The sequence below is a fragment of the Electrophorus electricus genome, chromosome 21, assembly GCF_041902795.1.
Source record: "Electrophorus electricus isolate QZ-2024a chromosome 21, ASM4190279v1, whole genome shotgun sequence".
NCBI classification, from domain to species: domain Eukaryota; kingdom Metazoa; phylum Chordata; class Actinopteri; order Gymnotiformes; family Gymnotidae; genus Electrophorus; species Electrophorus electricus.
The window spans coordinates 2455748-2483658 of NC_137517.1; the positions used below are offsets into that span (position 1 = coordinate 2455748).

At 41.0% G+C, this 27911-nt stretch overlaps 2 protein-coding genes and 1 pseudogene across 11 annotated transcripts; 2 read left to right on the forward strand and 1 right to left on the reverse strand.

Moving 5' to 3' along the window:
* Positions 1 to 2903: 2903 nt before the first annotated feature.
* On the forward strand, positions 2904 to 10858 carry LOC113590506 (cytochrome P450 2J4-like; annotated as a pseudogene). Its single transcript, XR_014119258.1, has 9 exons — positions 2904 to 3074; positions 3200 to 3362; positions 4108 to 4255; positions 4558 to 4720; positions 4940 to 5118; positions 5589 to 5752; positions 5886 to 6073; positions 7641 to 7782; positions 8299 to 10858. The product of XR_014119258.1 is annotated as a cytochrome P450 2J4-like (transcript).
* Positions 10859 to 11101: 243 nt separating this feature from the next.
* Positions 11102 to 21134, reverse strand: LOC113590501 (uncharacterized). 9 transcript variants are annotated; one of them, XM_081704261.1, is made up of 5 exons: positions 15834 to 16063; positions 14603 to 14643; positions 14334 to 14425; positions 13863 to 13969; positions 11102 to 12992 (listed from the first exon to the last, which is right to left on the reverse strand). In XM_081704261.1, exons 4-5 carry the CDS (start codon positions 13966 to 13968, stop codon positions 11614 to 11616), a joined length of 1485 nt encoding a protein of 494 aa, XP_081560387.1. In that variant the 5' UTR covers position 13969; positions 14334 to 14425; positions 14603 to 14643; positions 15834 to 16063; the 3' UTR covers positions 11102 to 11613. The 9 variants fall into 9 exon arrangements, with proteins under 9 accessions (XP_081560387.1, XP_081560382.1, XP_081560384.1 ...); XM_081704256.1 differs by having other exon boundaries at positions 13863 to 14021; positions 15834 to 16059; XM_081704258.1 differs by lacking the exons at positions 14603 to 14643; positions 15834 to 16063 and adding an exon at positions 21076 to 21134 and having other exon boundaries at positions 13863 to 14021.
* Positions 21135 to 24798: 3664 nt separating this feature from the next.
* LOC113590502 (uncharacterized) lies at positions 24799 to 27763 on the forward strand. The gene is made up of 2 exons (XM_027030661.3): positions 24799 to 24863; positions 26516 to 27763. Exons 1-2 carry the CDS (start codon positions 24845 to 24847, stop codon positions 27613 to 27615), a joined length of 1119 nt encoding a protein of 372 aa, XP_026886462.2. The 5' UTR covers positions 24799 to 24844; the 3' UTR covers positions 27616 to 27763.
* The last annotated feature ends 148 nt before the right edge of the window (positions 27764 to 27911 follow it).

The window sequence follows — 27911 nt, forward strand, 5'->3', positions numbered from 1 at the left end:
CCTTAATAAGTTCATAATGCATCATTGTCAGGTGACTCAGTAAATGCGTTTATGTTCTAGTTGGGGGTTTTTTTTTTAGCTGTTTTAACTTTTGAAAGCTTGTTCTTACGTGTTGTTATTTTTAATAAGCCATTAAGTTAAAAGTAGTTGTTAATTTAATAAAGCACTGTAAAAAAAAAAAAAAAAAAAAAAAAAAGATATTAAAATCATTTTTGTTGATTTTATTTAAGGTCTGTTGCAGTATGGAAGCTACCCATAGTGGACAGGGTGCATTAGAAGGCTTCATATGCTGAATCCTCACTAAGCAGCGCTTTGTGTGTGTACAACCTAAACACCCCCTAAAGCGTTCACTGGACACCTAATCAGTTTGGGAGAATCTGCAGAGATTCTTCAGTTACATGGATCAGATGTGTAAGGTCATATGTTTGGGTTTGATTCTCTTTTTTTTTTAATTAAGCATAGATTATGATAGCAACAGCTAAGAACAGGCACCACTAAGTTCATTACATTTAGCACTTTTATCTAAAAGCAGCTTCCATTATGACTGAATACAGCTTGAGTAATTGAGGGTTAACAGTCTTGCTCAGGGCCCAACCTGGCAGTGGTGGGATTTGAACTGGTAACCACAAGTCACAAGTCAAGTACTTTAACCACTGAACCAGCACTTATCACTGCCCACTCTGTGGGTTAAAGTCAAATATATTCTGTTCTGATGAGAAACAGCTGAAGCAGACCCTAATAAAACACATTCCCTTATTTCTTAAGCTATTTCCATAAAAGTCAGAGTTCCACTTAAAAACAACAAACCTGGTACAAAACATTTCTGGTCCTGATGCCAAATACCGAAAGCATGTCTGGGAGATTCTGGAAGTGGAAAAACACAGAGCTCCAAAACTCAGGGGAGCGGCCCCGTATCCTCGGTGCTCAGCAGTCAGTTTGCCACACAGTGAGGTATAAATGGATAATGCTAAATGTTTTCATGACTCAAATGGGCTAATACACATGCAGCTACCCACTCAAATCATCATACAATTATCAAACTGTTTATTACATTTACAGCATTTATCTGACTTACAATTCTGACTGAACACAACTTGAGTAATTGAGGGTTAAGGGTCTTTTCAGGGGCCCAACAGTGGCAACCTGGTGGTGGGATTTGAACTGGCAACCTTCTGATTACTAGTCCAGTACCTTAATAGTCAAGTGTCTATTAAGATGACGACGACGACAACAACAACAACAACAACAACAACAACAACACCCCACCACCACGGGATCCGCTGCGAATGGTATCGTAAAGAAAAGCCCCGCTCTCTAATACGAGCGACTTTGGCTTCAACAGCTGACGCCTCAGTGTGTTGTTTAAAATAAATGAGATACGATCGTTTTTCTCCCATCACTCAGTCCCGTGACTGTGACCTTGAACCAAGAATATGCACACGCACAGCGCTAAAAGTCGTGTTTAACTAACGTTACTGTAGGTCGGGTAAACGAACACCTCTGCCGCGCTGTATCAAAATTTGCGCTGGCTAACATTACCCAGCTAAGGACTCAAGCACAGGAATGAGAAGGCAGATACTTTCTTTAAATTCGGATATCTGCGCACAGCTACGGTCGCTGGCGCTCGGCACTAAGACTGCACCCTGCGAAAGAAGCCGGTAGGGTCTCGCGCAGGTAGACGCACTGAGACCGCAAGACGGGTCGGCGTGATGCGAGGACACTGACCAGTCAGAAGTAACGCTGTAAGCACGATCCCACAGTCCCGCCGCCCGACGGCAGCAGAAGGTGCTGCGCAAACCTTCCAAACGCGCACTGAAGCCGGACACCTGGTTCGCGCGTGCGCCTCTACCGTTCCATCCGCACCTGCATGCAGGTAGGCTGCGCCCAGCACCGCGCGTGCAGGCGGGTGCAGGCTAATATACTGCAGCACCGCTGCCGAGTTCAAACAGGGTAGCGGTGGTGCCAGACCCAAAGGAGCCGGCAGCTTTGCTGCGAGATTTCGGAGGTTCCTCTGATGTTCGTACGTTTGTTAAGCAGCGCACACAATGCGCGCGGGGAAACGGGCTGTAGATAGATTTATTTCACACAAAAAAGCACCATAATGTGTTTTAATTACATCTGAATGTACACGTGTGCTACCGGCTTTAGCTGTTGTAAATAATGACACAATCTCGCATCAAAACGCAGAACAGGAATCAAATCTTGTGCCGGAATAAATATGTCTACAGTAAAATTAATAAAACACACCATACCTGAGAGGCTCGTGAGCCCTATCGAGTCACGCCTACCGGTCTCCGTGCGCACGAGTCGGGAACATCGGATCAGTCACCGATCAGACACAGATCCAGTCTGTGTTATAGAACACTCTAATGCACAGATCAGTCACAGATCAGACACAGGTCCAGTCTGTGTTATAGAAAACTCTAATGCACGGATCAGACACAGATCAATCATAGATCCAGTCTGTGTAATAGAACACTGTAATGCACAGATCAGACACAGATCCAGTCTGTGTAATAGAACACTGTAATGCACAGATCAGACACAGATCCAGTCTGTGTTATAGAAAACTCTAATGCACGGATCAGACACAGATCAATCATAGATCCAGTCTGTGTAATAGAACACTGTAATGCACAGATCAGACACAGATCCAGTCTGTGTAATAGAACACTGTAATGCACAGATCAGACACAGATCCAGTCTGTGTTATAAAAAACTCTAATGCACAGATCAGACACAGATCCTGCCTCCATCACAGACTTTCTCACCCGTGTAGATATTGGTTAAACATTGGCGGAGATAAGTGTTGGCTGTAATGTGTAATTGTTGATAAGATTTTTTTATTAGTCAGCAGGAGAAACATGGTACCAGTGATAAGTGCATCGTGGGATACAGCTGGCATGTGGCTGAACGCAAAGTTCATCCTTGTCTTTCTGTGTGTTACTGTGCTGCTGGTGAAATACCTGCGTGCCAATCGAGCCCAGAACACACCTCCTGGCCCCTGTCCACTGCCTGTCATAGGGAACCTGCTCAGCCTCAGCTTCCGGGATCCTGTGGGATCTTTCACGAAGGTCAGGATTTGACATATTCCCAGTTCAGATGTAGGACTGTTGTCATAGTCTTCTTGGAGATGTTTAGAGGTGTTGAGTGGGTGTAGCGTGGGTGTGCACTGATGGAGCAGTGTGTTTGTCCTCAGGTGTTTGAGCACTATGGGGACGTTAGCATGCTCTACCTTGGAAACCAGCCCTGCATTCTGCTCTCTGGATACAAGAGCTTCAAAGAGGCATTTGTGGAAAAAGCAGACATCTTTGCTGATCGGGCACACTACCCACTGAACGACAGACTGTCCAGAGGATTGGGTAAACAAAAACAAAATGTGTTCTGTTAGAATAACTCTCTCGTTAAAATGTGGTATTATTAAAAACAAAGTTAATGTAATTATATAATTCAGTTCAAAATAAATAACCAGATTAGGTGCTTGACTTCTTGCCGATTGTCTGGACTGAAGAGACACATTTTAAAACTCCAAGCATCTGGGATGAGGCTGTCATGTTCGTCACGTCACAAAATAGCAATAAATGAGTCTAATAAGTGGAGTGAAGAACATGTTTGTCCTGAACTGTGTTGGTCTCTGATCTCGCCGAACAGATCTGATCTTGGTAAACAGCTTTGATCTCAGTAAACAGGTCTTATCTCAGTGAACAGATCTGATCTTGGTAAACAAGTCTTATCTCAGTTAACAGGTCTGATCTCAGTAAACAAGTTTTATCTCTGCAAACAGGTCTGATCTTGGTGAACAGGTCTGATCTCATTAAACAGGTCTTATCTGAGTGAGTAGGTCTGATCTCGGTACACAAGTCTTATCTCGGTTAACAGGTCTGATCTCGGTGAATAGGTCTGATCTCGGTAAACAAGTTTTATCTCAGTGAACAGTTCTGATCTTGGTAAAGAAGTCTTATCTTGGTGAAAAGGTCTGATCTAAGTAAACAGGTCTGATCTCGGTGAACAGGTCTGATCTCGGTGAACAGATCTTATCTCAGTGAGTAGGTCTGATCTCAGTAAACAGGTCTGATCTCAGTGAACAGGTCTGATCTTGGTGAACAGGTCTGATCTCGTCGAGCGGCCGCAAGTGGGCCCAGCACAGGCGCTTCACGCTAGCCGTGCTGAAGGACTTCGGCATGGGGAAGCAGAGCCTGGAGCACTCCATCCTGCAGGAGAACCGCTACCTGTGTGAAGCCCTGCTCGCTCACCGAGGTCAGGTCATGGCCGACACGAGCCTGGGGATTCCTGTGCGGCCAGTCCCACGCCCGTGTTTCAGGTACACGTCTGTAGTTTCCTACAGGGCAGTTTCTGCAACCATGTCTTACACTGAAGTCTTTGGTGTCCTGTGGGGCACTCCTCTCCTGCCATTACAAGCACAATATGCTGGGCAGTGTGTGCAGTGTGTGTGCTCTAACGTGACTGGTGTAGCATGGTGTTGGGGCTCCAATTTGCACTCCCTGCGGGGCACTTTGCCATGTCACCAGTGCACCTTGGCACATGCTTTAATTTCTCTGGTTTGCCCTTCGACCTTGACCATGTCGTGACCAGCGCACTGGCCAACATCATCTGCAGCCTGGTGGTCGGCCGCAGGTTTGACTACGATGACCGCCACTTCCGTCGGATACTGCTGTACTTTGACGACGTGGTTCAGCTACCTGCGAATATCTGGGGCCAGGTAAGAGGTCCAAGGAGGTGTGGCTAAATGTGCGTTTATGATGATTTTGTACATGGATAGCTGCGTAATTCCTGCAGATTTTTCCTCTAATGGGCTTATCTAATTGGTTTATCAGTATGGCAGGCCGTATAGACCTGGCTGTCCATCCCAGCTGCACTTTGTAAGCTCGGTGGCGATTGTGGGGTCCAGTGATAAGTGGCGCACTTTGCTCTTGCACAGATGTACAACCAGTTTCCTACCCTCATGTCCTGGTTGCCAGGGAAACACTAAACAGCCTTCAATAGCCTGTCTAAGATCAAACACTTCAGCCAGGAGGAGATTGACAGGCATAGGCGGGACAGAAACACAGACTGCCCCAGAGATTACATCGACTGCTACCTTCAGGAGATCCAGGAGGTGTTTGGTGCACACATTATCCACTGGTTTGATTAGTGGGATGAATATCGGAATATCAGCATTGAATTCTTTGGTGACTTTACACAGGAACCGTGTTTACTTTTATATTTCAGTAGATATTGTAATAAATTTTAACATGGATAGAGTTTTTAGGCATTTTATGTTTTGCTGGGTGTTTTCTTACTGCTAAAACGTTTTATTGCCAAAAACGCCATGAAATGTTGTTTCTGGAACAGTCACACATGTAGAACAGTCACACGTGTGGAATAGTCACATAAGTTGAACAGTTGCACGTGTGGAACAGTCACATATAGAACAGTCACACATGTAGAACAATCACATGTGGAACAGTCGCACATGTAGAACAGTCATATGGGTGGAACAGTTGTATATGTAGAACAGTCACACGTGTGGAAGTTACATGTGTAGAACAGTCACACTTGTGGAACAGTCGCACACGTTGCCTTTGCAGAGTAAACACGTCATACTCGCTTCCGTGTAAGGACATCCAAGCTCAGTTCACTGAGGAGAACCTGCTCTGCTGCGTGGTGGATCTGTTTGCAGCTGGGACAGAAACCACCTCCAACAATCTCCTATGGTCCATGCTTTATATGGCCACATATCCCACAGTGCAGGGTAAGACCATTCTAACCTCAACCACACCTCATCATGTCATACTTCAATCTAATAAACCAGAACGAATATAGCTTAAGGGAATGGATAGAACTATAAAGGTTTGTGTGTGTGTGGGGGGGGGCTTTACACACAGAGTCAGTCCATGCAGAGATTGATCAGGTGATTGGATGGAGGCATGAGCCCTCCATGGCTGACCGAGCTCTAATGCCCTACACCTACGCAGTGGTCCATGAAGTTCTGCGCTCTGCTAACGCCCTTAACATCACTCCACCCAGAGTGACCAACAGAGACCCGATACTGGCAGGATACTTCATTCCTAAGGTTAGTCTTAATCAGTGGTGTGAGGTGTACAGTGGTGGTGGGGGGGGTGTCATTCTGCATAACCCTGACCCCCCCGAAACACATCCTTAAATGATGGTTTGGATCCCAGAACACGACAACAGTGCCATATATGCTGCCGATTAGATGTTAGCCAGGGCCCCTCCTGTAGTTCATAAACGATGTACACAACATTTAATTTCTGGCTAAGATTTATAGACAGAGTTGGCCGACTCACTGAATTACTGTAAGATTCCACTCATGGAAGGGCAGCCTTGAGAAAGGTTAGGGGTTAAGGTTAGGGTTAGGTTAGGAAGGCTTTTCAGTTAGGCGTCTCTGACTCTCACTATTCCCTCCCCGTCTGAAGCTCGCTGGCTAAGGTAGCGTGGATGTAGTGAGGTTTTACTAAGAATGCTGAAAAGAGCCAGACTGCTGTAGTCCCACCCCTAGTGTGAAAACCATAAATATCATTGGCCAGATTTCCTGTTATTTTGCTAATAGATTTTGTGAGGCAAACAAAAACAGGGTAGAGGTACAGAAACGCAGGACAACAGCCAAAGTCAGAGGCACTGGACAAAGGGGTCAGAACCAAGAAAAGACCAGAGACAAGAACCATGCAAAATTCAGTAGGCAGAGACGGAAAACAAAAAACAAATAACCAAAAAGTGACAACACAAAGGAAAAGACTCAGAATTGCACTCTGCAAAATGGCAAGACTAGGCGGCTAGACACAGAGTTTATATAGGCTGGGATAATAAATGCTGCTAGTCTACAGGTGAATCTAATAAGTAGGCCTGGAAACAGTTATTATTCAGGGAACACGGACCTCTGGTGGTGAGGGCTGGTAGTGCCTCCAGGAATCAAAAGTGGGGACAGACCTGACACTTGCATTACGGAACCCGTCAGAATGTCCCCAGAAGAGGCATGCTGGCATGTACACAGCAGTGAGACCCTGCAGACAAACTAATGAGCAGTTTTGATTAGTTCCACTCCCAGACAAAAACCAGTCCTGTAGTAAACAAGAATATGTATGAATTGGTTGCTGTTTTTTTTTTATTTACAGCTATCATCTCTCATTATCTTACTGTAGGGAGTGATGGTGTTTCAGTCTGACACCTGTCTCGGTGTTGTACTGTAGAGAGTTACTGTGTTTCAGTCTGACTCCTGTCTCAGTGTTGTACTGTAGGGAGTGACTGTGTTTCAGTCTAACTCCTGTCTCGGTGTTGTACTGTAGGGAGTGATGGTGTTTCAGTCTGACACCTGTCTCGGTGTTGTACTGTAGGGAGTGACGGTGTTTCAGTCTGACTCCTGTCTCGGTGTTGTACTGTAGGGAGTGACGGTGTTTCAGTCTGATTCCTGTCTCGGTGTTGTACTGTAGGGAGTGATGGTGTTTCAGTCTGACACCTGTCTCGGTGTTGTACTGTAGGGAGTGACGGTGTTTCAGTCTGACTCCTGTCTCGGTGTTGTACTGTAGGGAGTGACGGTGTTTCAGTCTGACTCCTGTCTCGGTGTTGTACTGTAGGGAGTGACAGTGTTTCAGTCTGACTCCTGTGTTGTTGTCGTACTGTAGGGAGTGACGATGTTCCCCTTGCTGACACCCATCATACAAGACAAGAAGGAATTCAGAACGCCAGACCAGTTCAACCCTGGACACTTCCTGGACGAGAACGGCAAATTTCTGAAGAAAGAACGTTTTATTCCCTTTTCCATAGGTAACGTAAGACAGTTTGGTATTTTTATATTAAAACAAATATTTAAATATATTGATACAATACTTATACAATATTTTTTTAGCGTTTTGTCTGCCAATGCCACATTTCACAAAGTTTGCAAATAATATATTTTTGGAGTCACTGAACAAAACCACCCCCCCCACACACACACACACAGAGTTCTCCCTAAAGCAGAGGCAAGAATTTAAGTGTTCGCCAAGACTTACTGACATCAGGTAAAGGAGCACTAAGTCATTTTTATTACCACAGTAGCAAAAGGTTTTTATTAAATTGATTATCATTTTTACTTTTTTTTTTCTATAAAGTGCAGCTCACATGAGATGAACAGTCAGATTGCTTGTGCGTGTGTGTGTGTCTCAGGTAAGTGGTCAGGGATGGTGAGTGTTGTGCGTGTGTGTGTCTCAGGTAAGTGGTCAGGGATGGTGTGTGTGTGTGTGTGTCTCAGGGAGAGGCCCTGGCTCTGTCCCCTGTGCTGACTGTACTGTGCTCTGGCAGGTAAGCGAACCTGTCCAGGTGAACAGATGGTGCAGATGGAGCTCTTCCTCTTCTTCACCTGTCTGATGCGTTTCAGCTTTCACCCGCCTGACGGCCAGAACCTGGACTTAGCGGGCACAGTGGGCATCACCACGGCCAATAAACCCTTCCACATACGCGCTCTGCCACGCTGATGCCAGCCAGAGCTACTGAAGAAGAAGATCAGCTCTAACAACTCTTCTGTCAGTAACACCAATCTTAACATAATACCCTATATGAACACTTGATGGCGCCATTGAACGTACGTTTGTACTGATAACTGCCTTATGCTTAGAGGGTCGTCCAAACCTTGGGCCACACTGTAAAACAAAAATGAGGTTCCTTTGTAGTCATCAGAGTGGCAGTATAATCCTCTAACTTTACTCAGTGTTATGCAAATGTTTATTTACTCACCAATTTTGCGCTCATTTTAATCAGCAAAAAAATACAATGAAGAAATTAGCAGTTTATTCACATCTCTCAAGGTCCGAAATTTCTTTCTGACTGCCTTCAGATTAACACCATTAATATCACAGACTGCCTTCAGATTAACATCATTAATATTACAGACTGCCTTTAGATTAACACCATTAATATCACAGACTGCCTTCAGATTAACATTATTAATATCACAGACTGCCTTCAGATTAACACCATTAATATCACAGAGTGCCTTCAGATTAACATCATTAATATTACAGACTGCCTTCAGATGTCTTTCTCTATGAATGAACAAATGAGAAAATGTTTGTCATGTACTCTACATTTTATCATAGATGGCAAATTATTCTTCAGTAGGTTCTATTCAAAAATACCCAGAAAATAATTGATATTTAACTGACACATTTATCCAAAGCAACTTAAAATTATGACTGAGTGCAACTTGAGCATCAAGGATGTCGCTCAGGTGCCCCACAGAGGCAACTTGGCATTTGAACCCACAATCCTCTGATTGCAAGTGAAGTGCCTTAACCACTGAGCTATGTACATATAAGACATACACACACAACTAAAAAACTCATAACCATGTATCACTGATCGGTCAATTATTCAGGCTCCTCAGACAACCCACTGAGTCTGCGCACGGGTCCTCACAGCCTGGCTCTGAGTCCCACACTTTGGGCTCCTTGCCACTTGTTTGGTTATGGCAGCAGAAACACTGTCACATTCATTTAATTATTTAAAATGTGATGATTTGAATTCAATTCCAGTGCTTTTTTATGCACTTATTCATTTGAGAAATTATATTTTGTAAATGTAACTAGCTACAGCTAGTAAAGCAAACAACACACAGACAAACAGAACTTTCATGAAAGGCATAGTCTATTGTTTATCTCTGTAATAACAGGAAAAATGAACAACCAAAATCAATGTTTTTCTGAGGATGGCCCCGGGTAGCCAGGTCTCCCATTACGCACCGCCCAGGAGGGCCCCGGGTAGCCAGGTCTCCCATTACCCACTGCCCAGGAGGGCAAAAGAACTCAACATTGTGACAAGTATTTGGTTTTTCCAGAGGGGAGCTTCTGAAATAAGTGCTCAGGGTGGAGGAGATATTCTGACATCCTGGGGTCCTGAGTCATTGCTCTAGGCTGCAGCTCTTGATAAAACGGCACTTGATAAAACGCTTTGGCTGGTTTCTGGACTGTGCAATAGTGAAGCCAAACCAAACAATGAAAGATGTAATTATCCATTCAGTGACAGCTCCGTAGAACTGCGTGAAGACAGGAATGTGAAGAGATTCTTGAGCTGTCAAGAAATACATGCACTTCTGGGCTTCATTTTTTGATAAAAGTGATGATTTCATCCGATCTGAGTGTTGGAGATGATGGTGTTTTGGGAGTCTCAGGATTCCACCACACTGAAATTACTGTTCTTTACTAGTCTATAGGGTACTTCCTCAAGTCTATAACTTCCACAATGGTGGTGGTGTTGAGGTCCATGTCTTGAGATTATCAATTGTTTGTGATTAGACTTATAAGGGTGTGTCATCTGCAAAGTTTAACTGAGAGTGTACAGAGAACAGGTGAGCGCACTAAGGTCTGTACTGACCTGTACTGTCACATTTACCTGCTGAGTGGTATAGACAAAGTCCAAAACACGATTCTGACGCACAGGCCTCTGAGGTACAAATGCTTCAGGGTGAACTGCAGGCGAATACTTAATGAATCATCCGCAGGTTCCACAGATCTATTTACCTTGAATAAAAACTGCATGTCTTCAAGTATGTGGGTATCATATGCTGAAATGTCTTCGCTGTCACTAATTTTAAGTGAAACAAATGTGTCCTTTCTTTTGACATGAATGTTGATGGAAGACCTAAAGCAGTCTGGCACTGTGCACTGGGACAGATTCATTAAAGAGGCCTGTGAACACTGAAGCCAGTGTTTTAGACCGAGCGGCGTTTCCATGTGGTCACGAATACACCGTCGGGTCTGCCTTCTCACAGTATGGCTTTTGTTTTTAAACAGGTTTAGCACATTTTTGATCATTGAGTGGAATTGTGAAGGCTCATGGAAGCTGTCGAATGCTTCATAACGGCAGGGTGGGGACGAGTACGACTGCAGTAGATAAAGGCCCGCATGTCCTCGACGGTGTGAAAGGTGTGAAGATGTGTGCAGAACTGTAGGACTGATATGAGAAGGATTACTGAAAGGACAAGAAGCTGTCAAAACAAGTCAGGTGGAGGTTGTTGTATATTAAAACAGTTTAAATATTTAAATATTGTATAACACTTCTATGCTGTGAATACAAAGAACTGTAGACACATTCAGCATGGATGATCGTGTTGATGTTAAAATGTAATGCAACCATTTAATGAATCGCTTAATTTAACGCACAAATTTCAACAACTAAAAAAACATAATGCTACCTATTACAATGAACAGCAATCTTCATCCTTGGCATGCCATCATGAGAGACCGAAAGGTCCGATTGCGTTACGCAGAATGTTCCAACACATTAAGGGCTAAAGAAATGAACTGCTCAATTCAACCAGGCATGCGAGAAAACAAAAACAGAATAAACTGTAAAGTGATCCATAGACCCGGGATGGATCAGGCGCCTGTTATATCGATATGTTTGCATATTAAATGATTAACAGTGTTCTGTAATACACTGTCCATAAAAAGATTCTGCAATAACTATTTTTACAGCAATAAAAACATAAAATATACATTCTTTCAAAAATACTTACAACTGTCTATATAACATTCATAAAGGCCTATAACATTCCAACAAATGAAAGGCTTGTGGTTTTGTGTTCTAACTTGTCTTCTTGTGCAATACATTTGTGCCACACTAGTGTTTAGGTGTTTCTCTAGCGTGTATTTTTTGGTGCGTCTTTAAGTGAGCATTTTGTGAAAATGTCTTTCCACACTGTGTGCAGTGATAAGGTTTTTCTCCAGTGTGAACTCTCTGGTGGTTTTTGAAGGTACTATCATGTGCAAAACTCTTCCCACACTGAGTGCAATGATAGGGTTTTTCTCCACTGTGTATTCTCTGATGGACTTTCAAGATTCTAGCGCATGAAAACTTTTTCTCACACTGAGAGCAGGGGTAAGGCGTTTCCCCAGTGTGAGTCCTCAGGTGGATTTGGAAGGTTGCATACTGTGCATAACTCTTCCCACACTGAGAGCAGTGATGAGGTTTTTCTCCTGTGTGAACTTTTTGGTGCTCCTTTAAGTTCTCTAATCGAGAAAAATTCTTTCCACACTGAAAGCAGTGATGAGGTTTTTCCTGAGTATGTATTCTCTGGTGGACCTTTAAGTTGCTGCTTTGTGTAAATTTCTTGTCACACTGAGAGCAGTGGTAAGGTTTTTCACCAGTGTGAACTCTCTGGTGATGCTTAAAATTTCCAAACTGGGAAAATGTTTTTCCACACTGAGTGCACTCATATGGTTTTTCTCCCGTGTGAACCATCTGGTGGCTTCTCAAGCCTCTAGAACATGTGAATCTCCTGTCACACTGAGAGCAGTGATAAGGCGTTTCTCCAGTGTGAATCCTCTGGTGAATCTTCAAGCTCGCAGCATGCGCAAAACTCTTCCCACACTGACAGCAGTCAAAAAGTTTTTCTCCAGTGTGGATCCTCTGGTGGATTTTCAAGGTTTGATCTTCTGCAAAACTCTTCTCACACTGTGAGCAGTGATATGGTTTTATCCCAGTGTGAATTCTTTCATGTCTCCTGAAGTGTCCAGCTTGACTAAAGTTTTTCCCACACTGAGAGCAGTGATAAGGTTTTTCTCCAGTGTGAACCCTCTGGTGGATTTGCAAGTTTCGGGCGCCTCCAAAACTCTTCCCACACTGAGAGCAATGATGAAGTTTTTCCCCACTGTGAATTTTTTTATGCTCCCATAAATGATTCATCTCAGAGAAACTTTGCTCGCACTGAGAACAGCGATACATTTTTTCTCTTGTATGAATTCGCTGATGAGTTTTTAAGCGTTTTACTTGTCTGAAACTCTTCCCGCACTGAGTGCAGCAGTAAGATTTTTCTTTAGTATGTATTTTCTGGTGTTCCTTTAAGTGAGAAAATGGCAAAAAACTCTTCCCGCACTGGAGACGACGGAGCCGTTTCCCTGTACCGTGTTTGTCTGTCTGTTGATCATTTTCATGTGAATCACGTTCATCATTCTCTTCTCCATGTTGCTCATCTGATTTCTTCAGGAGTTCAACCAAACCTATTCCAAGGATAAATAATGTGAAAGAATATTTTTAGTTTATTAACAGGATCTGTATTTGTTTAATGTGGCATATTATTCTATGGTTTATAGGGGCTTATTATTCTATGGTTTCTATTCACTACTAGACACCATATGCTAAACTGGTGCTTAGAAGAACTCTTTATAATGTAATCATCACAGTTGTGATTTCCAGCTTGGAAAATGTTTCAACACAAATTCATATGCATCAAGTCATTCATAAAACAAAAAACAGCAGGATTCTCCATTTTTCAAAAAATTAATATTTATTTTCAAGTATTTTTTTTGCTACAAGTAAAAAAAAAAAAATGGTGCTCAAAATTTTCAAACAAATCGTCACCCCTTATCAAGCCAGAAAACAATCTTAATGGCCAACATGAGTGTGTACACAAACCACACCGGTCCCACACCTGTTGGGTAACCATTGTTTGTTATTGCACTTATCGCTGTCTGTTATAGAGCTTCTACATGTTTTGCATTTCTAGGCATCAGCAGTGATCCCTGTATTTCAACAGTATTCTAGTTCATTGGTATCTTGGACTCTAACCTGCTGTACTGGTTAGGATTCTCTGAGTAAATGACAAAGCACTATTTGTTAGTCGCTCTAGATAAGAGCGCCTGCCAAATGCCATAAATGTAAATGTACACACAGGGAAAACACTGTTGAGTAGGTCTACTAAAACGTTTCACTGTATGGTTTCCAGTGTTATCTGGCATGTGAGCTTGGACTGCACCTGAGGCTACCACAGTTTGAAAACTAACGACTTAAAGCCTTTTCAAAATCCACAGATTGGAAATGATACTTAAATTTCATCCCACACCACCACCACAGCAGAAAAACATACATACACTTGCGCTTGCTGTCTTCAACTTCTCCATCTACTTCCTCTTGTTTGACTTCTGCTTTCACTCGTGGCTCCACATCATCTTGATTTTCTTCTTTTATTTGCATCATTCTGACATGCCAGATTTTGACACACAATGTTTATGATCTGCTCCTAAAAACTCCTACAGTAATACCACAAGCACAAAGAAACATCGAAGCAAAATGAATTTTAAACAGTTTTAACAACAGAACTAGCCCACATTCAATAATGGGAATATTTCTGGTGTATGCAAGCAATCCAAGTCCTTAACAAGGTTTTTTGACTACAGCTGGTCTTTAGACACTGCTGTTACAACACACATTTACTAGGAAATTAAGACTTACAGTTGGATATAAGGAAAGTCTAGTAACAGCAGCTTAGAAAGTCAAAAACACAAACTCCAAACCACACAAAAAAAGATCTTAAAAAGAGAGAAAAGGGGAAACTGAATTACCAGAGTTTCTGCTGTGCTCTCTCCAACTGATTGGACTGTTCTTTGCTGAAATGGGTGGTAACGCAAAGTTGCTGATGTCAGGGTTGTAGTTCCTGTAGTGTAATGAATATTTATGAAGAAGGCTGTTATTCATTAGTGCACAAGTTTTTGTTTATGCCATTCTGAATATAATTAATTAATCACCTGATTGAGGAAGAACAGGTAAAAACCATCCAGTGTTTACAGAGGGAGTCAAATCTGTTATTTACAGTCCTTTATAAATCACAAACCTGTTTCACTAACTTGATTCTTTTCCTCTTATTTGTACCACCTACAGACACAAAGTTGATCAAGAAAAGCAAGAAAAACAGCCCTTTTGTACAATGTGGTGCGTCACGGTGCCATTCTGTTTTAGTGCAGAGATCAACACATACCAGAGAGGCAACCACTTTATCCCTTTATGTGCAAACATTTTCTCCAACAACAAAACTAAGAAAAATGTGTTACATATTCACGTGTTGTATATTATTTCATTAGAATGTTAAAACCTGATTGTTCCCAGTCAATTTTCTTACAGGGCCCCAATGAAAACTTCAGCCTGCTCTGTAAGGACAATGGAACCATTAAACTGTAGTAATATAAAATTAAACTCCCTTATACTACTGTAGTAATATAAAATTAAATTCCCTTATTACCCAATTAAACTGTATTAATATACAATTAACCCATCACCCAATAAGCTGTCTTAAACCCACTATAATACCCGATTTTACACTGAGCACCACTTTAGCTTCAGAAGTATGAGAAAATCCCAGAGAATCGTTCTTCAGATACTAAGTGTTGTTGTTGGGGGTTTTTTTGTTCTTGTTGTGTTAGTTATTAATTGCTGGCTCTTCAAGCAAGTAAAGAGTTTAACGTTTCACTGTAATCTGCTATAGGTAACATGGGAAATTACATGTATATTTGTTTGGTGCAGAAGAACGCCTCAACTCAGGCGACCATCTTGCAACATAAATCACCTTCACGAGGACTGAAACGCCTTCTAGCGTTTAACAAAATCCAGAATATCTCGTTTCAATTAGATGTCGCAGTTAGCCGCAGTCAGTTTATCACCGTTTGCCTCAAATAAATGGAGAATTGTACTTAATAAATATGTTCGGAGAAAATATTAGATTATTGCTTATACAGTCACTGGTGTCACAGGTAAAGTTCACCCAGCCAGTGTAATCCCAGCCACCTTTCTGGACTTGATGACTGTACTTTTACAGCATTTCCTCACTAAAGCTGTCGAGAAGCCTTGCTACGGCAAACGGACTTTGCATGTTTACCACTAGCTCGGTTAGCCATCTTTAACCCCCGTCCGACACTTAAACCCGCGTTACTGCCGCACCGTAACAGCCCGAAAAACACATTCGTTTTTCGGGAGGAGATCCAGTCACAATCCGCAAAACAGTAGCCTTTAGACCAGCTCTTCGTGATTACAGCTAACTATATTGCTTTAACTTTGCGTAGCTATCTTACCAAAAGCAAACAGCAGGATTTCCTAGTGCGTGCCAGGCTGCGCGTGCTGTACTAACGCACGCGGGGAACACGACGGGGAAACCGGTTCCGCGTGCGCGGCGCTGTTGTAACGTTCCTGTAGCAGCTGGCTTTGACTGGTGATCGACTTTGACCGGTGATCGTGTGTGCTGCGCACGACTGTCGGCGCTGTCATTCACCTTTGCACATTTCGCATCAAAGGCGAGTCTTACTCGTCACTTTTTTACGGAATTGTTTACAGATTATTTCCATAATCTTTGTAACCACACACTTGCTTATTTATGTTCTATTAATCAGTTAAATTAACTGATATTTATATTTATTTGTGTGTTACCTGCTTTACAAAACAAAAACAAACCACCTGTTTCTTTGGTTATCGTGTTCATAGACACGTGGTGAAGAAACAAGACAATCTCATCTCATCTCATACACCAGAGAAAAGCTTTCAGGTAGAGCATTAAAGTGTTTAACCACTAGGTGGCAGGATACATATACCAATACATGGACAAAAATAATGGTAACTCAATACAAAAGAAACTGCAATTAATGCGTGTTTTAATGTCATAAACCGTAAGCAAAGTGAGCAAACTGTAAACAGGTACCAATATAAAACAATAAATGTTCATACAGCTTAAGTAACAGCTGCCAGGAAAAAGACATGTAGTTCTAGAAAGAGATGGCACTTCTCTGCTTGCAGTTTTGAAAATCAGGGAAGTCAATTTCTGAAGCAGCACCAGTTGTGACAGTTTACAGAATACTGACACCATATTATTTTAAATATTTTTATAATCACAATATTGACACCATTGGGATATTAGATTGTAAAAAATATATATATATAAATAAATTTAAAAAAATACAGAACTTGACCCAAAAAAAGCACAAAGATTCATTTTTGTTCATGTTACAAACTTTAACAGTGACGTCCTGGTTTGAAACCAGGACAGTTTGTGAATTGTACAAAAGATTCACCTTAAAATTATCAACATTCGGGAAGCTTTATGTTCTTTTAAAGACAGACACGAAAATAAACATGCGAGGCTCTCTCTTCTCTAGAGACTACACTGAAACTATGCTTATGATGTCAGTAGTTTGGTCATAAACCAAAATTAAAATGCATCTTGTTTCAAACTTTACCCACACTGAGAGCAATGACAGGGTTTTTCTTCAGTGTGAGACCTTTGATGTGCATTATATAGCCCCAAATAAGTAAAGCTCTTTCTTCAGTGAAAGCAGTTATAAGGTTTTTCTCCAGTGTGAATCCTCCAATGTACAATATAGTGTCCAACTTGGGTTAAACTCTTCCCACACATAGAGCAGTGAGGAGGCTTTTCTCCTATGTGAATTCTCTGATGGATTTTTAATGTATTACTATGTGAAAAACACTTCCCACACTGAGAGCAGTTAAGGTTTTTCTCGTGTGAATCCTCTGATGGATTTTTAATGTATTACTACGTGAAAAGCTCTTCCCAGACACAGAACAGTAATAAGGTTTTTCTCCAGTGTGAATCCTCTGATGTACATAATAGTGTCCAACTTGGGTGAAACTCTTGTCAATCGTAAACAAATAAACAAAAAGTGAATTATTAAAATATTACATTATAAATATGTGGACATTTAATTTAGTGAAAATAAAAACATGTATTGCAAAATTACACTTATTTAAACATTTTTTTAGAACCAGCAATGTTGGCTGTAGCTCACAGTATCACTCAGACAATATCAAAACATTATAATGATTAATTTCAAAATTAACACCCTCTTAACTGCCATATGTGAGCCACGTTTCCTCTGAATTCAGAGCAGGATTGAAAGAACATTTACATTTTTGGGATTTGGCTGACACGTTTTTATGCAAAAAATATGAGTGAATTCAATCATGGATTGGCCTTGAAACTGCAACCTACTATTTACAAGTCAAGTACCTTAACCACTGAGCCACTGCTGAACATTTTGTTTCTACAAAACTCTAGAAAGGAGAGAGAGAATTATTTTATATTATTTCGCTCCCCTCGTGAAATTGTGGGACCAGCGTTGTTGAACCATTCTTTTCTTTTTAATCTATTTTGTCCACCCTTCCTCACACTCTCCTCATCAATGAATCTTCTGTGTCCGCTCTCCTCTACACCCACCAAGTCCTCCCCACCTGCCCCTTGGCTAACACAAACACTTCGCTGCCATAGGAGAGAACTAAGGACTGCAGAGAGGAGGAGGTGAAGGAAATCTCACATAGATTCAGACCTCAAGTCTCTCCTTTCCAAGTTCTCACTGTAAGCAACATCTGCGAAGTCATCCTACTACAGAGAGAAATTCTAATCATCAGAATCATCTGATCCACACAAGCTCTTCACTATTTTTTCTTCTCTCCTTAATCCTCCCCTCCCCCTCCTTCCTCATCACCTTCTTTGAGGAGAAGGTTGCAGCAATCTGGGGAGTCCTTTTCCTCTGTTCCAACCAATGTGCATTCCCTAACCTCCAACTCTCTGACTTTTTCTCCTCTCTCCACAGACGAAATTCTTCAACTCCTGACTTCCAGCAATCCAACTACATGTCCGCTGGATCCAATTCCTTCTGCTCTGTTCCAGACAGACAATCGCAAGAGATCTGCTTCCTTTCATCTCTGTCATCAACAACTCCTTATCTTCTGGATATGTGCCTACTGCATTCAAAACCGCCAGGGTGGTACCAATCCTCAAGAAGTGGCCTTCAAACCAGCACATTCTACAGAAATGGCCATCATAGCAGTGACTGAGAAACTTTATGCCGCTAAAGCTGCCAAACAGTCATCTGTTTTGATTCTTCTAGACCTTTCAGCAGCCTTTGACACAGTGAACCACAACATTCTTCTCTCTGTTCTTTCCAGGCTTGGTGTGACTGGCTCTGCTTGGAGATGGTTTCAGTCCTATCTGGATGGACGGTCCCATCAAGTGACATGGAGAGGATCCACATCCAAACCGTGTAGACTCTCCACTGGTGTTCCACAAGGTTCAGTATTGGCTCCCCCTTCTCTTCTCTTTCTATACTCGTTCTCTTGGTGATGTAATATCTTCTCATGGTTTCTCCAACCACTGCTATGCTGATGACTATCTGCTATGCTCAATTATTTCTCCCTTTTCCACCCTCTGATACGCAGGTCTCCAGACGTATCGCGTCATGGATGACAGTCCACTACTTGAAGCTCAACCCCAGTAAAACCGAGCTTCTGTTCATCCAAGGTACTCCCAACCCTTACCATGACCTCACCGTTTCCTTCAAGAACTCCCTGGCATCACCATCTGAAGCTGCCCGTAGCCTGGGCGTAACTTTGGACAAGTTGTCGTTCTCAACTCATGTTTCTAATCTAACCCGGTTTTGCAAATTCCTCCTTTGTAACATAGGAAGGATTCGACCCTTTCTTTTGCAGGAAGTGATCTCAAAGCTAGACTACAGTAACTCACTACTTGCTGGTCTTCCTCTAAGAGCCATCAAACCTCTACAACTTGTCCAGAATGCAGCAGCACAACTGGTCTTCAATCTTCCGAAGTTCACACGTTACTCCACTGCTGCGCTCCCTTCTTTGGCTCCCTGTAGCTTTACGCATCAGATTTAAAACCTTGATGCTTGCCCACAAAGCCAAAAATGGACCAGCCCCTTCATACATGAGGTCAATGCCCGATCTGTACTTTGAGTACTTTAAACCTCAAGTACGGCTCAGCTTGAAATACGTTGCTTCAGGTCTCATGTACGACAAGCATCGAGACTGTTTTCAGTCCTGGCTCCAAGATGGTGGAATGAACTCCCACTTGCCGTCCGGACAGCAGAGTCCCTTGCAGTCTTCAAACGCAGAATGAAGACCCATCTATTTGCAGAATATTTAAAGGACAACCGACACTGCTCCCTTATTGACTGATTAATTTAGTACTTATTGTAGGGCATTGTTTATGTTGTTTAACAAACTAGCACAGTTTATAGCACTCAACATTGTTTAAGATAGACCTTATGTATTTTGCACTTCTAGGTATCAGCATTCATCCCTGTATTCTACAGCATTCTAGCTCATTGGTATGTTTAATTCCAACCTACTGTACTGTACTTGGATATATTCTATGAGTAAATGACCGAAGCACTTTTGTAAGTCGCTCTGGATAAGAGCGTCTGCTAAATGCCGTAAATGTAATGAACACATTGTGGTGGTAAAACGTCGATATGAGGGCAGAACAAAACAGATTACTGAGTCTTTAAAAAGTCTCCAAAGCCTGAGAGAATAATTGAGTTTTTACATTTCACTTAAAAGCATCTATTTTGAGGAATGACTACATGGCTAATTTGTACACTCATATACTCAGAACTCACACATTGTATGTAATAATAAAAAGAACTGATAAATGGATTAACAAAAATAAAACCAGCAAACAAAGGCAATGCGATCGTAAAGTTTAAACAGTAAAAAGAAAACCTTTTTCCACAGAATACATGAAATATTCGAACAACCTTTCAGACTTGACCACATCCCCGCATACACAAACAGTTCCCCTTTCGCTCCAAGCGCTCTAAAATAAGCAAAGAAAAATGTTTTGGTGTATTCTGACTCATTTCACAACACAGCATAACCGGCGCGAAAATGATTAACCTTTCTGCGCGTGAGGGAGAATTAGCACCGTTAGCTCCGGCAAAGAATATTAACGCCAAGTGAAATAATAACGCTAACCCTGACGCTAAATTAAGTAAAATATTAACGCTAATAACAAAACGCCTGCATACAGTGAACGATACTGCGGCTCATTCACAATATTTAGCTCCAACATACATAGTCGTAAAGTAGCAGAGAAAACCCGGAGCTTTTCCTTCTTGACTCACCTTCAGTAGAACCCGGCGATACTGAGGTAAACAACGCGCGAGGGGATGCAGCTAAGCCACGCGAAACTTTAAAATACAGTAATAAAACTCTACAATGAGCTCGGTGGGCTATTTTAATGGTAAGCGGTGCGGTGAGGCCAGGGTAACACTCTCCTTTTTCTTAGTAGCGGTCAGAAGCCTCAAGTGGACAGGTCAGCTAGAAGGGTGAGCGTTAAGATACTTGGTACAGCCACACTAGAAAGCCTTCCGCGGCGTCTGTGTTAAGAACCTAAAACTCGCACCCAATTTTAACGTTTTCAGAAACGTGAACCGTCACTTACCGCTGCAAAATACACATACGAATGTGAAGGGGTCTGTGGTAAATATTTCAGCTGACTATAATACGTACCTGCTCGTGTCGCGCTGAAGCAAACGAAGACGTCCACCCGCACGCGCAGAGACCTACTCGTTGCTCAGAACACAAAAGAACCAAAGAAGCAGATACACGTTTGGTGGTTGGGCAATCACCTAGGCGTGGCTTTTCCCAGATTTTAATCAACTAAGGTTTTTATTTGTATCACATTTCTTTCTTTTCTTAATTCTTACAGGCTTTGTGATAAACTAACTCATACTACAACACAAATTTCATTTGGGCACATTGTTTAGATTCCTTAAGTACACGAGATTCTTATATTCTGAACTGTCCATATCATTAAAGCCAATAAGGTTTGCTATAAACATATATAGCGTTACAATTCTGCATCATTATTAATGTCTGAGTAAATTGTAGTTAAAATTACAGACTGCGTTTTAGTTTATGACCAAATGTTCACTTTTGCAAAACACTTTCACCATATCAACAGACTAAGTGAATTAAAGTGTCTATACTTTTCCATTGCTTTGATACAAAAGCCATTCAATCACTACTTCTTCAAATGTTTATTTTTCACATTTCTAATCTACTTATTTGTTTGCTAATGTAATGCCTAAACCCATTTAGTTGATTTCAAAGTTGTCATTACAGATACAAAATAAAGATGCAGACTCAAGAATTGTCTAATAACTCAAAGTTAAGAAGTATTATTGATGTATCCTCTAGAGAATGTCTGAAAATCACATAAAACCCCCACATTTTTATACAGTTTTCAGCAGTGATTACATAAGCACCCCACCTTCTTTTACATACTAGTGTTTGACATCTCCACCAGTATATCGAAACCATCCAGTAGTCACTATATGCAAATTGAGATCAAATAATGTGCACGTTACCTCTCATTATGAAATTTGAAGCTTGAAACCATTATATCCCATTGGAAGATTTTCTTTTTCTAAATAATGATGATCTCAACTCACACCACCAAATACCTGCAAGATAAAGTTGAAGGTCAGTATCACTTTTAAGTCTTTTAAAGAAGTCTTTTCCAATACTAATGAAGTTATTTCTCAAGAGAGCAGTCCAGAGTGATCCGCCTTAGATGTCCACAGAGGCCTTGAAACCACCTATATCAAAGCCTCTGCTCTGCACTTACAGACCCAAAAAGGCATCTGACCTTAAGAAACCCCAGAACCATTCATCTTTATGCTTTCAAACACAGTATTACTCCACTCTGCATCTCTTACAGAAAGCATCAAAGCCTATTATAATTAGATCACAGATTGCCCCATGAAAATACAGATACATTTCCCCCCTTTCGTGACTTTGTCATGAACCATTACCTTTCCTGACTTTCTGTTTCAAATGTTTTGACAGATAACTGGACATGTTGAATGATAATACTTGAATATAAAATGTTAAATAATATTACATAATATAAAGAAAGACTATAAATGAGGAATACTCAATAAAGAATATGAAAATAGAATATAAATGATAAAGAATACAAATGATGAGCACTTCTGAAGCTCATACCTCACAAGCATGCAAGATAAGATAAATCCGACTAAATCCAACACAGCCAACAATTGGTACCCATCAAATGACCCTTCAAATATAAACACTTTATGAATTAGCACCCTTCAAATATAAACACTTTATGGATTAATACCCTTCAAATGACTGTTCAAATATAAACACTTTATGAATTAGTACCCTTCAAATGAATTCCAAGGTGGTGCTTCAGTTGTCCAGGATTAGTAAAACTCTTTCCACACTGAGAGCAGCAATAAGCTTTTCCCCCAGTGTGAATTCTTTAATGTTCCTTATATTATTAAACTTAAATAACACTTTTTCCACATTCAATGCAGTGATAAGGTTTTCCCCCTGTGTGAAACCTCTGGTGAAACTGCTTACCAATATATTTAGATTACATCTTGATTAACCATTTCCATTCCATTAGGAATAAAATCAAATAAGAAAATTGTCATAAGAAAAGGGAGCAATATGCAGCATACACTATGTAGTAGGCTGTTTTGAACTTAGCACTTATTTCTTCCACACGTGGGCTGTAAGCTGGACACTTATGAAAAGAGCCATCCAGCTCCTCATTGGTGCTCACGCTCTGACCCCAGAACCACTGTTTAGAATATACTTGGATTACTGTTTGTAATCCATCTGTAAAACAGCTTTTGGATTCCAACTGTTTAACAGTATATTTGGATTACATCTTGATGGACAATTTTCTACCTTCCAGTATGAATAAACTAAAATAGGAAAACTGACCTATAATAATCATAACTAAACATATAAAAAAAAAACTAAAAACCTCTCCCACAGAATTAAAGTAATTTGCGCAGTCATGCTGATGGGCTACAATGAGCACCCTCTGTTAGATGAGCTTTGAACGTTTCTCAGCAAAACAGAATTCATAAACATAACCCCTCTGTTAAATGAAATAACATGAGATGAAAAATGACACTGCTGCAAAAAAGATATTTGATGTGAAATAGCTTTCAGTGAAAAAGGTTCATTTGTGTGACCACATTGGATTTAATAACAACTTCAAAATGTTTTGGGCTCCAAACATAAATAATTCTTCTTTAATTACCTGGACATAAGATAAAATGCGGCCTGTAATTTTAACTACAATTTACTCAGACATTTAACATAATGACGCAGAATTGTAACGCTATATATGTTTATAGCAAACCTTATTGGCTTTAATGATATGGACAGTTCAGAATATAAGAATCCCGTGTACTTAAGGAATCTAAACAATGTGCCCAAATGAAATTTGTGTTGTAGTATGAGTTAGTTTATCACAAAGCCTGTAAGAATTAAGAAAAGAAAGAAATGTGATACAAATAAAAACCTTAGTTGATTAAAATCTGGGAAAAGCCACGCCTAGGTGATTGCCCAACCACCAAACGTGTATCTGCTTCTTTGGTTCTTTTGTGTTCTGAGCAACGAGTAGGTCTCTGCGCGTGCGGGTGGACGCCTTCGTTTGCTTCCGCGTGGCACTCACGTTTCAGCACGACACGAGCAGGTACGTATTATAGTCAGCTGAAATATTTACCACAGACCCCTTCACATTCGTATGTGTGTTTTGCTGTGTTTTTGCATCACCGCACTGCTTACAATTAAATAGACCGCCGAGCTCATTGTAGAGTTTTATTGCTGGTTTTCAAAGTGTTGCGTGGCTTAGCTGTATTCCATTCCACCTCGAGCTCTACGATATTCTAGATATTTGAGGTTTCAAAGCGACCGAGGTTGTTTATTTGAGCTATATGTAAAGTTATATGAGTTCATGTTGTATTGGATAAGTATACGCGTTCGTGTATCAAATGAAACTACAATTCCCTGCGTGCACGTGCCTCTGCACTGGAACATCCGGGTTTTGTTGCGTTTGAAGCCTCGCGCGTTGTTTACCTCAGTATCGCCGGGTTCTACTGAAGGTGAGTCAAGAAGGAAAAGCTCCGGGTTTTCTCTGCTACTTTACGACTATGTATGTTGAAGCTAAATATTGTGAATGAGCCGCAGTATCGTTCACTGTATGCAGGCGTTTTGTTATTAGCGTTAATATTTTACTTAATTTAGCGTCAGGGTTAGCGTTATTATTTCACCTGGCGTTAATATTCTTTGCCGGAGCTAACGGTGCTAATTCTCCCTCACGCACAGAAAGGTTGATCATTTTCGCGCCGGTTATGCTGTGTTTGGAAATGAGTCAGAATACACCAAAACATTTTTCTTTGCTTATTTTAGAGCGCTTGGAGCGAAAGGGGAACTGTTTGTGTATGCGGGGATGTGGTCAAGTCTGAAAGGTTGTTCGAATATTTCATGTATTCTGTGGAAAAAGGTTTTCTTTTTACTGTTTAAACTTTACGATCGCATTGCCTTTGTTTGCTGGTTTTATTTTGTTAATCCATTTATCAGTTCTTTTTATCATTACATACGATGTTTGAGTTACATATGAGGCTATACGAGTGTACAAATTAGCCACGTAGCAGTAACGTTAGCTAGTGCATCGAGCAGTTGCAGTGGTAAGCTAAAAAGGGAACTGTTATGTGTATACAGACAAGAGCTTGTAATAGAGGCCATCAAATGAGGAAATCCAGATAAGAGTCATGCGAGTTTGGACCACAAGCACACGCGCCGCGTTTCCCCGCCAACATCCGCGACACAAGACTGGAATAATCTTATTGTTAAGGGTTTTATAAAGCAATTCCCCACAATAGATGCTTTTAAACGAAATTTAACAACTCAATTATTCACTCGGGCATTGGGGACGTTTTACCATCAAGAATGGTTCAACAACGCTGGTCCCACAATTGCATGAGGGGAGCGAAACTTGGGCAAGACTGCGCTGTCTCAGTTCTGGACACGACCCCTGTTTAAATGGCTGTGTACAAGTATAAATAACAAAATGTAAAAATACATTTACATTTTTTCTCTCGCTCGCCCGCCCACCCAGTGGTTAAGGTACTTGAGTTGTAATCAGTAGGTCGCCAGTTCAAGCCTCACCACTGCCTAGTGGCCAATGTTGGGCCCCCGAGCGAGGCTCTTAACCCTCAATTATTCTACTTCTATTTACTCATAACTCCAAGTTGCTTTGGATAAAAAAGCGTCAGCTAAATGCCAAAAATGTAAAATGTTCTTTCAATCCTGGTCTGAATTCAGAGGGAGCATGGCTCACATATGAGTTAAGAGGCTGTCAGTTTTGGAATTTCTAATTATAATGTTACGATATTGTCTGAGGGACACTCCAAGCTACAGCCAACATTACCGGTTCCGTAAAATAGCGAAACAGTGTGGCGGCTGGTTGACATTGTTGCTCGAAGTGTAGGCTGGCTTGACCGCAGTAAAATAAAAATGGCACAGAATGAAAGACTAAGTATGATATGGTTCAAAGTCTAATACACAACAACTACTTATGTGAATAAAGAGTGACATCTTGTAAGCCTTCTAAAAATCACAGCTTTCTGAAATGCTTTTTAATAATATATATTTTAGCTATTTTGCCCTGTCTATACATTAAGCATAGTCATTTGTAAAGAGGGACCTTTTTTGTTCTTACTGTAACATTAAGATCCTGTGCTTAAATTTTAATTGTCATTTGTAACTAAGGAGTAGTATGAGAATTTAGGCACATATAAAATCACCTGTATTAAAGACAGTAGCCTGCTCCACACTTATTACTGACTTTTCACTGAAGAAACAGGAAATAAAATTAATAAAATTAAGATTCTTTGAACTTCTAGTTTAACATTAGCGATGGACATACAGAGCATGGATGTAACTCACATACTTTTCGTTACTTAACACACAAAACTCCATTAGCAGGTCTAGTGTACTAACATTTGGTGTATAAGGGATTCACCATTATATCCTGTGCTCATAAAACTAAAAGGGAATTTAAAAAAAGTACAATTTGTGTTAATTGAAATCTTTCTTCTTTATTATTTTGTTCTAATAGGAGTAAATCTGCAGAATATGAATAAGAGGAGGATGACGAAAACAAAAGGCAGCAAAAGGAGGAACACAGTAACGGAAAGTGTCACCATCACCTCCAGTACTGAAGATGATTCCTGTGAGAGAGAAAACACTGGAGCAAAGCCCTACCAATGTTCTGAATGTGGGAGGAAGTGTACACATGCTGCACAGTTAAAAATCCATCAGAGGATTCACACTGGAGAAAAGCCTTATAGCTGTTCTGTGTGTGGGAAGAGTTTCACCCAAGTTGGATACTATAATGCACATCAGAGAATTCATACAAGAGAAAAACCTTATAACTGCTCACAGTGTGGGAAGAATTTCAAACAAGATGCATACTTGAAAATCCATCAGAGGATGCACACAGGAGAAAAACCTTATCAATGCTCTCAGTGTGGGAAGAGATTTTCACATAGTAGTACATTAAAAAACCATCAGAGGATTCACACAGGAGAAAAACCTTATAATTGTTCTTATTGTGGGAAGAGATTTGCACATAGTAGTACATTAAAAATGCACCTGAGGATTCACACAGGAGAAAAACCCTATCATTGTGCAGACTGTGGGAAGAGTTTCTCACAAGAGGTGTATTTAAAGGTCCATCGGAGAATACATACAGGAGAAAAGCCTTATCAGTGCTCTGAGTGCGGGAAGAGTTTTTCACACGACCATGTGTTAAAAAGGCACCAGAGGATTCACACAGGGGAAAAACCTTATCAATGTTCTGTGTGTGGGAAGAGTTTCACACAAATGGGACACTATAATGTACATCAGAGAATTCACACAGGAGAAAAACCTTATCAGTGCTCTCAGTGTGGGAAGAGTTTTTCTGATATTAGAACATTAAAAATGCACCAGAGGATTCACACAGGGGAAAAACCTTATCAGTGTTCTGTGTGTGGGAAGTGTTTCACCCGCATTGGACACTATAATGTACATTGGAGGATTCACACAGGAGAAAAACCTTATCAGTGCTCTCAGTGTGAGAAGAGTTTCAAACAAGTTGCACACTTGAAAATCCATCAGAGGATTCACACAGAAAAATCTCATAACTGCTTTGTGTGGGAAGAGTTTTTCATATAGTAGTGCATTAAAAATGCAGCAGAGGATTCACACTGGAGAAAAAAAGCTTATAATTGTTCTGTGTGTGGGAAGAGTTTCACACAAGTTGGATACTAATGTACATCAGAGGATTCACACAGATGAAAAGCCTCATCACTGCTCTCACTGTGGGAAGAGTTTTTCCACATGACTACGTTAAAACTGCACCAGCGGATTCACACTGGAGGAAAAACCTTATCCCTGTTCTCAATGTGGAAAGAATTTTACTTATTTGGGGCAATATGAGGCAGATGAAAGGTCTCACACTGGAGAAACAC

Excerpts from the sequence above, each read along its gene's own strand:
- LOC113590501 (XM_081704258.1), bottom strand. The coding sequence starts at position 13,968 with ATGATGCAAATAAAAGAAGAAAATCAAGATGATGTGGAGCCACGAGTG. Across the intron at positions 12,993-13,862 it reads TGAAGACAGCAAGCGCAAGT|GTTTGGTTGAACTCCTGAAG; the intron begins GTATGTATGTTT and ends TCCTTGGAATAG.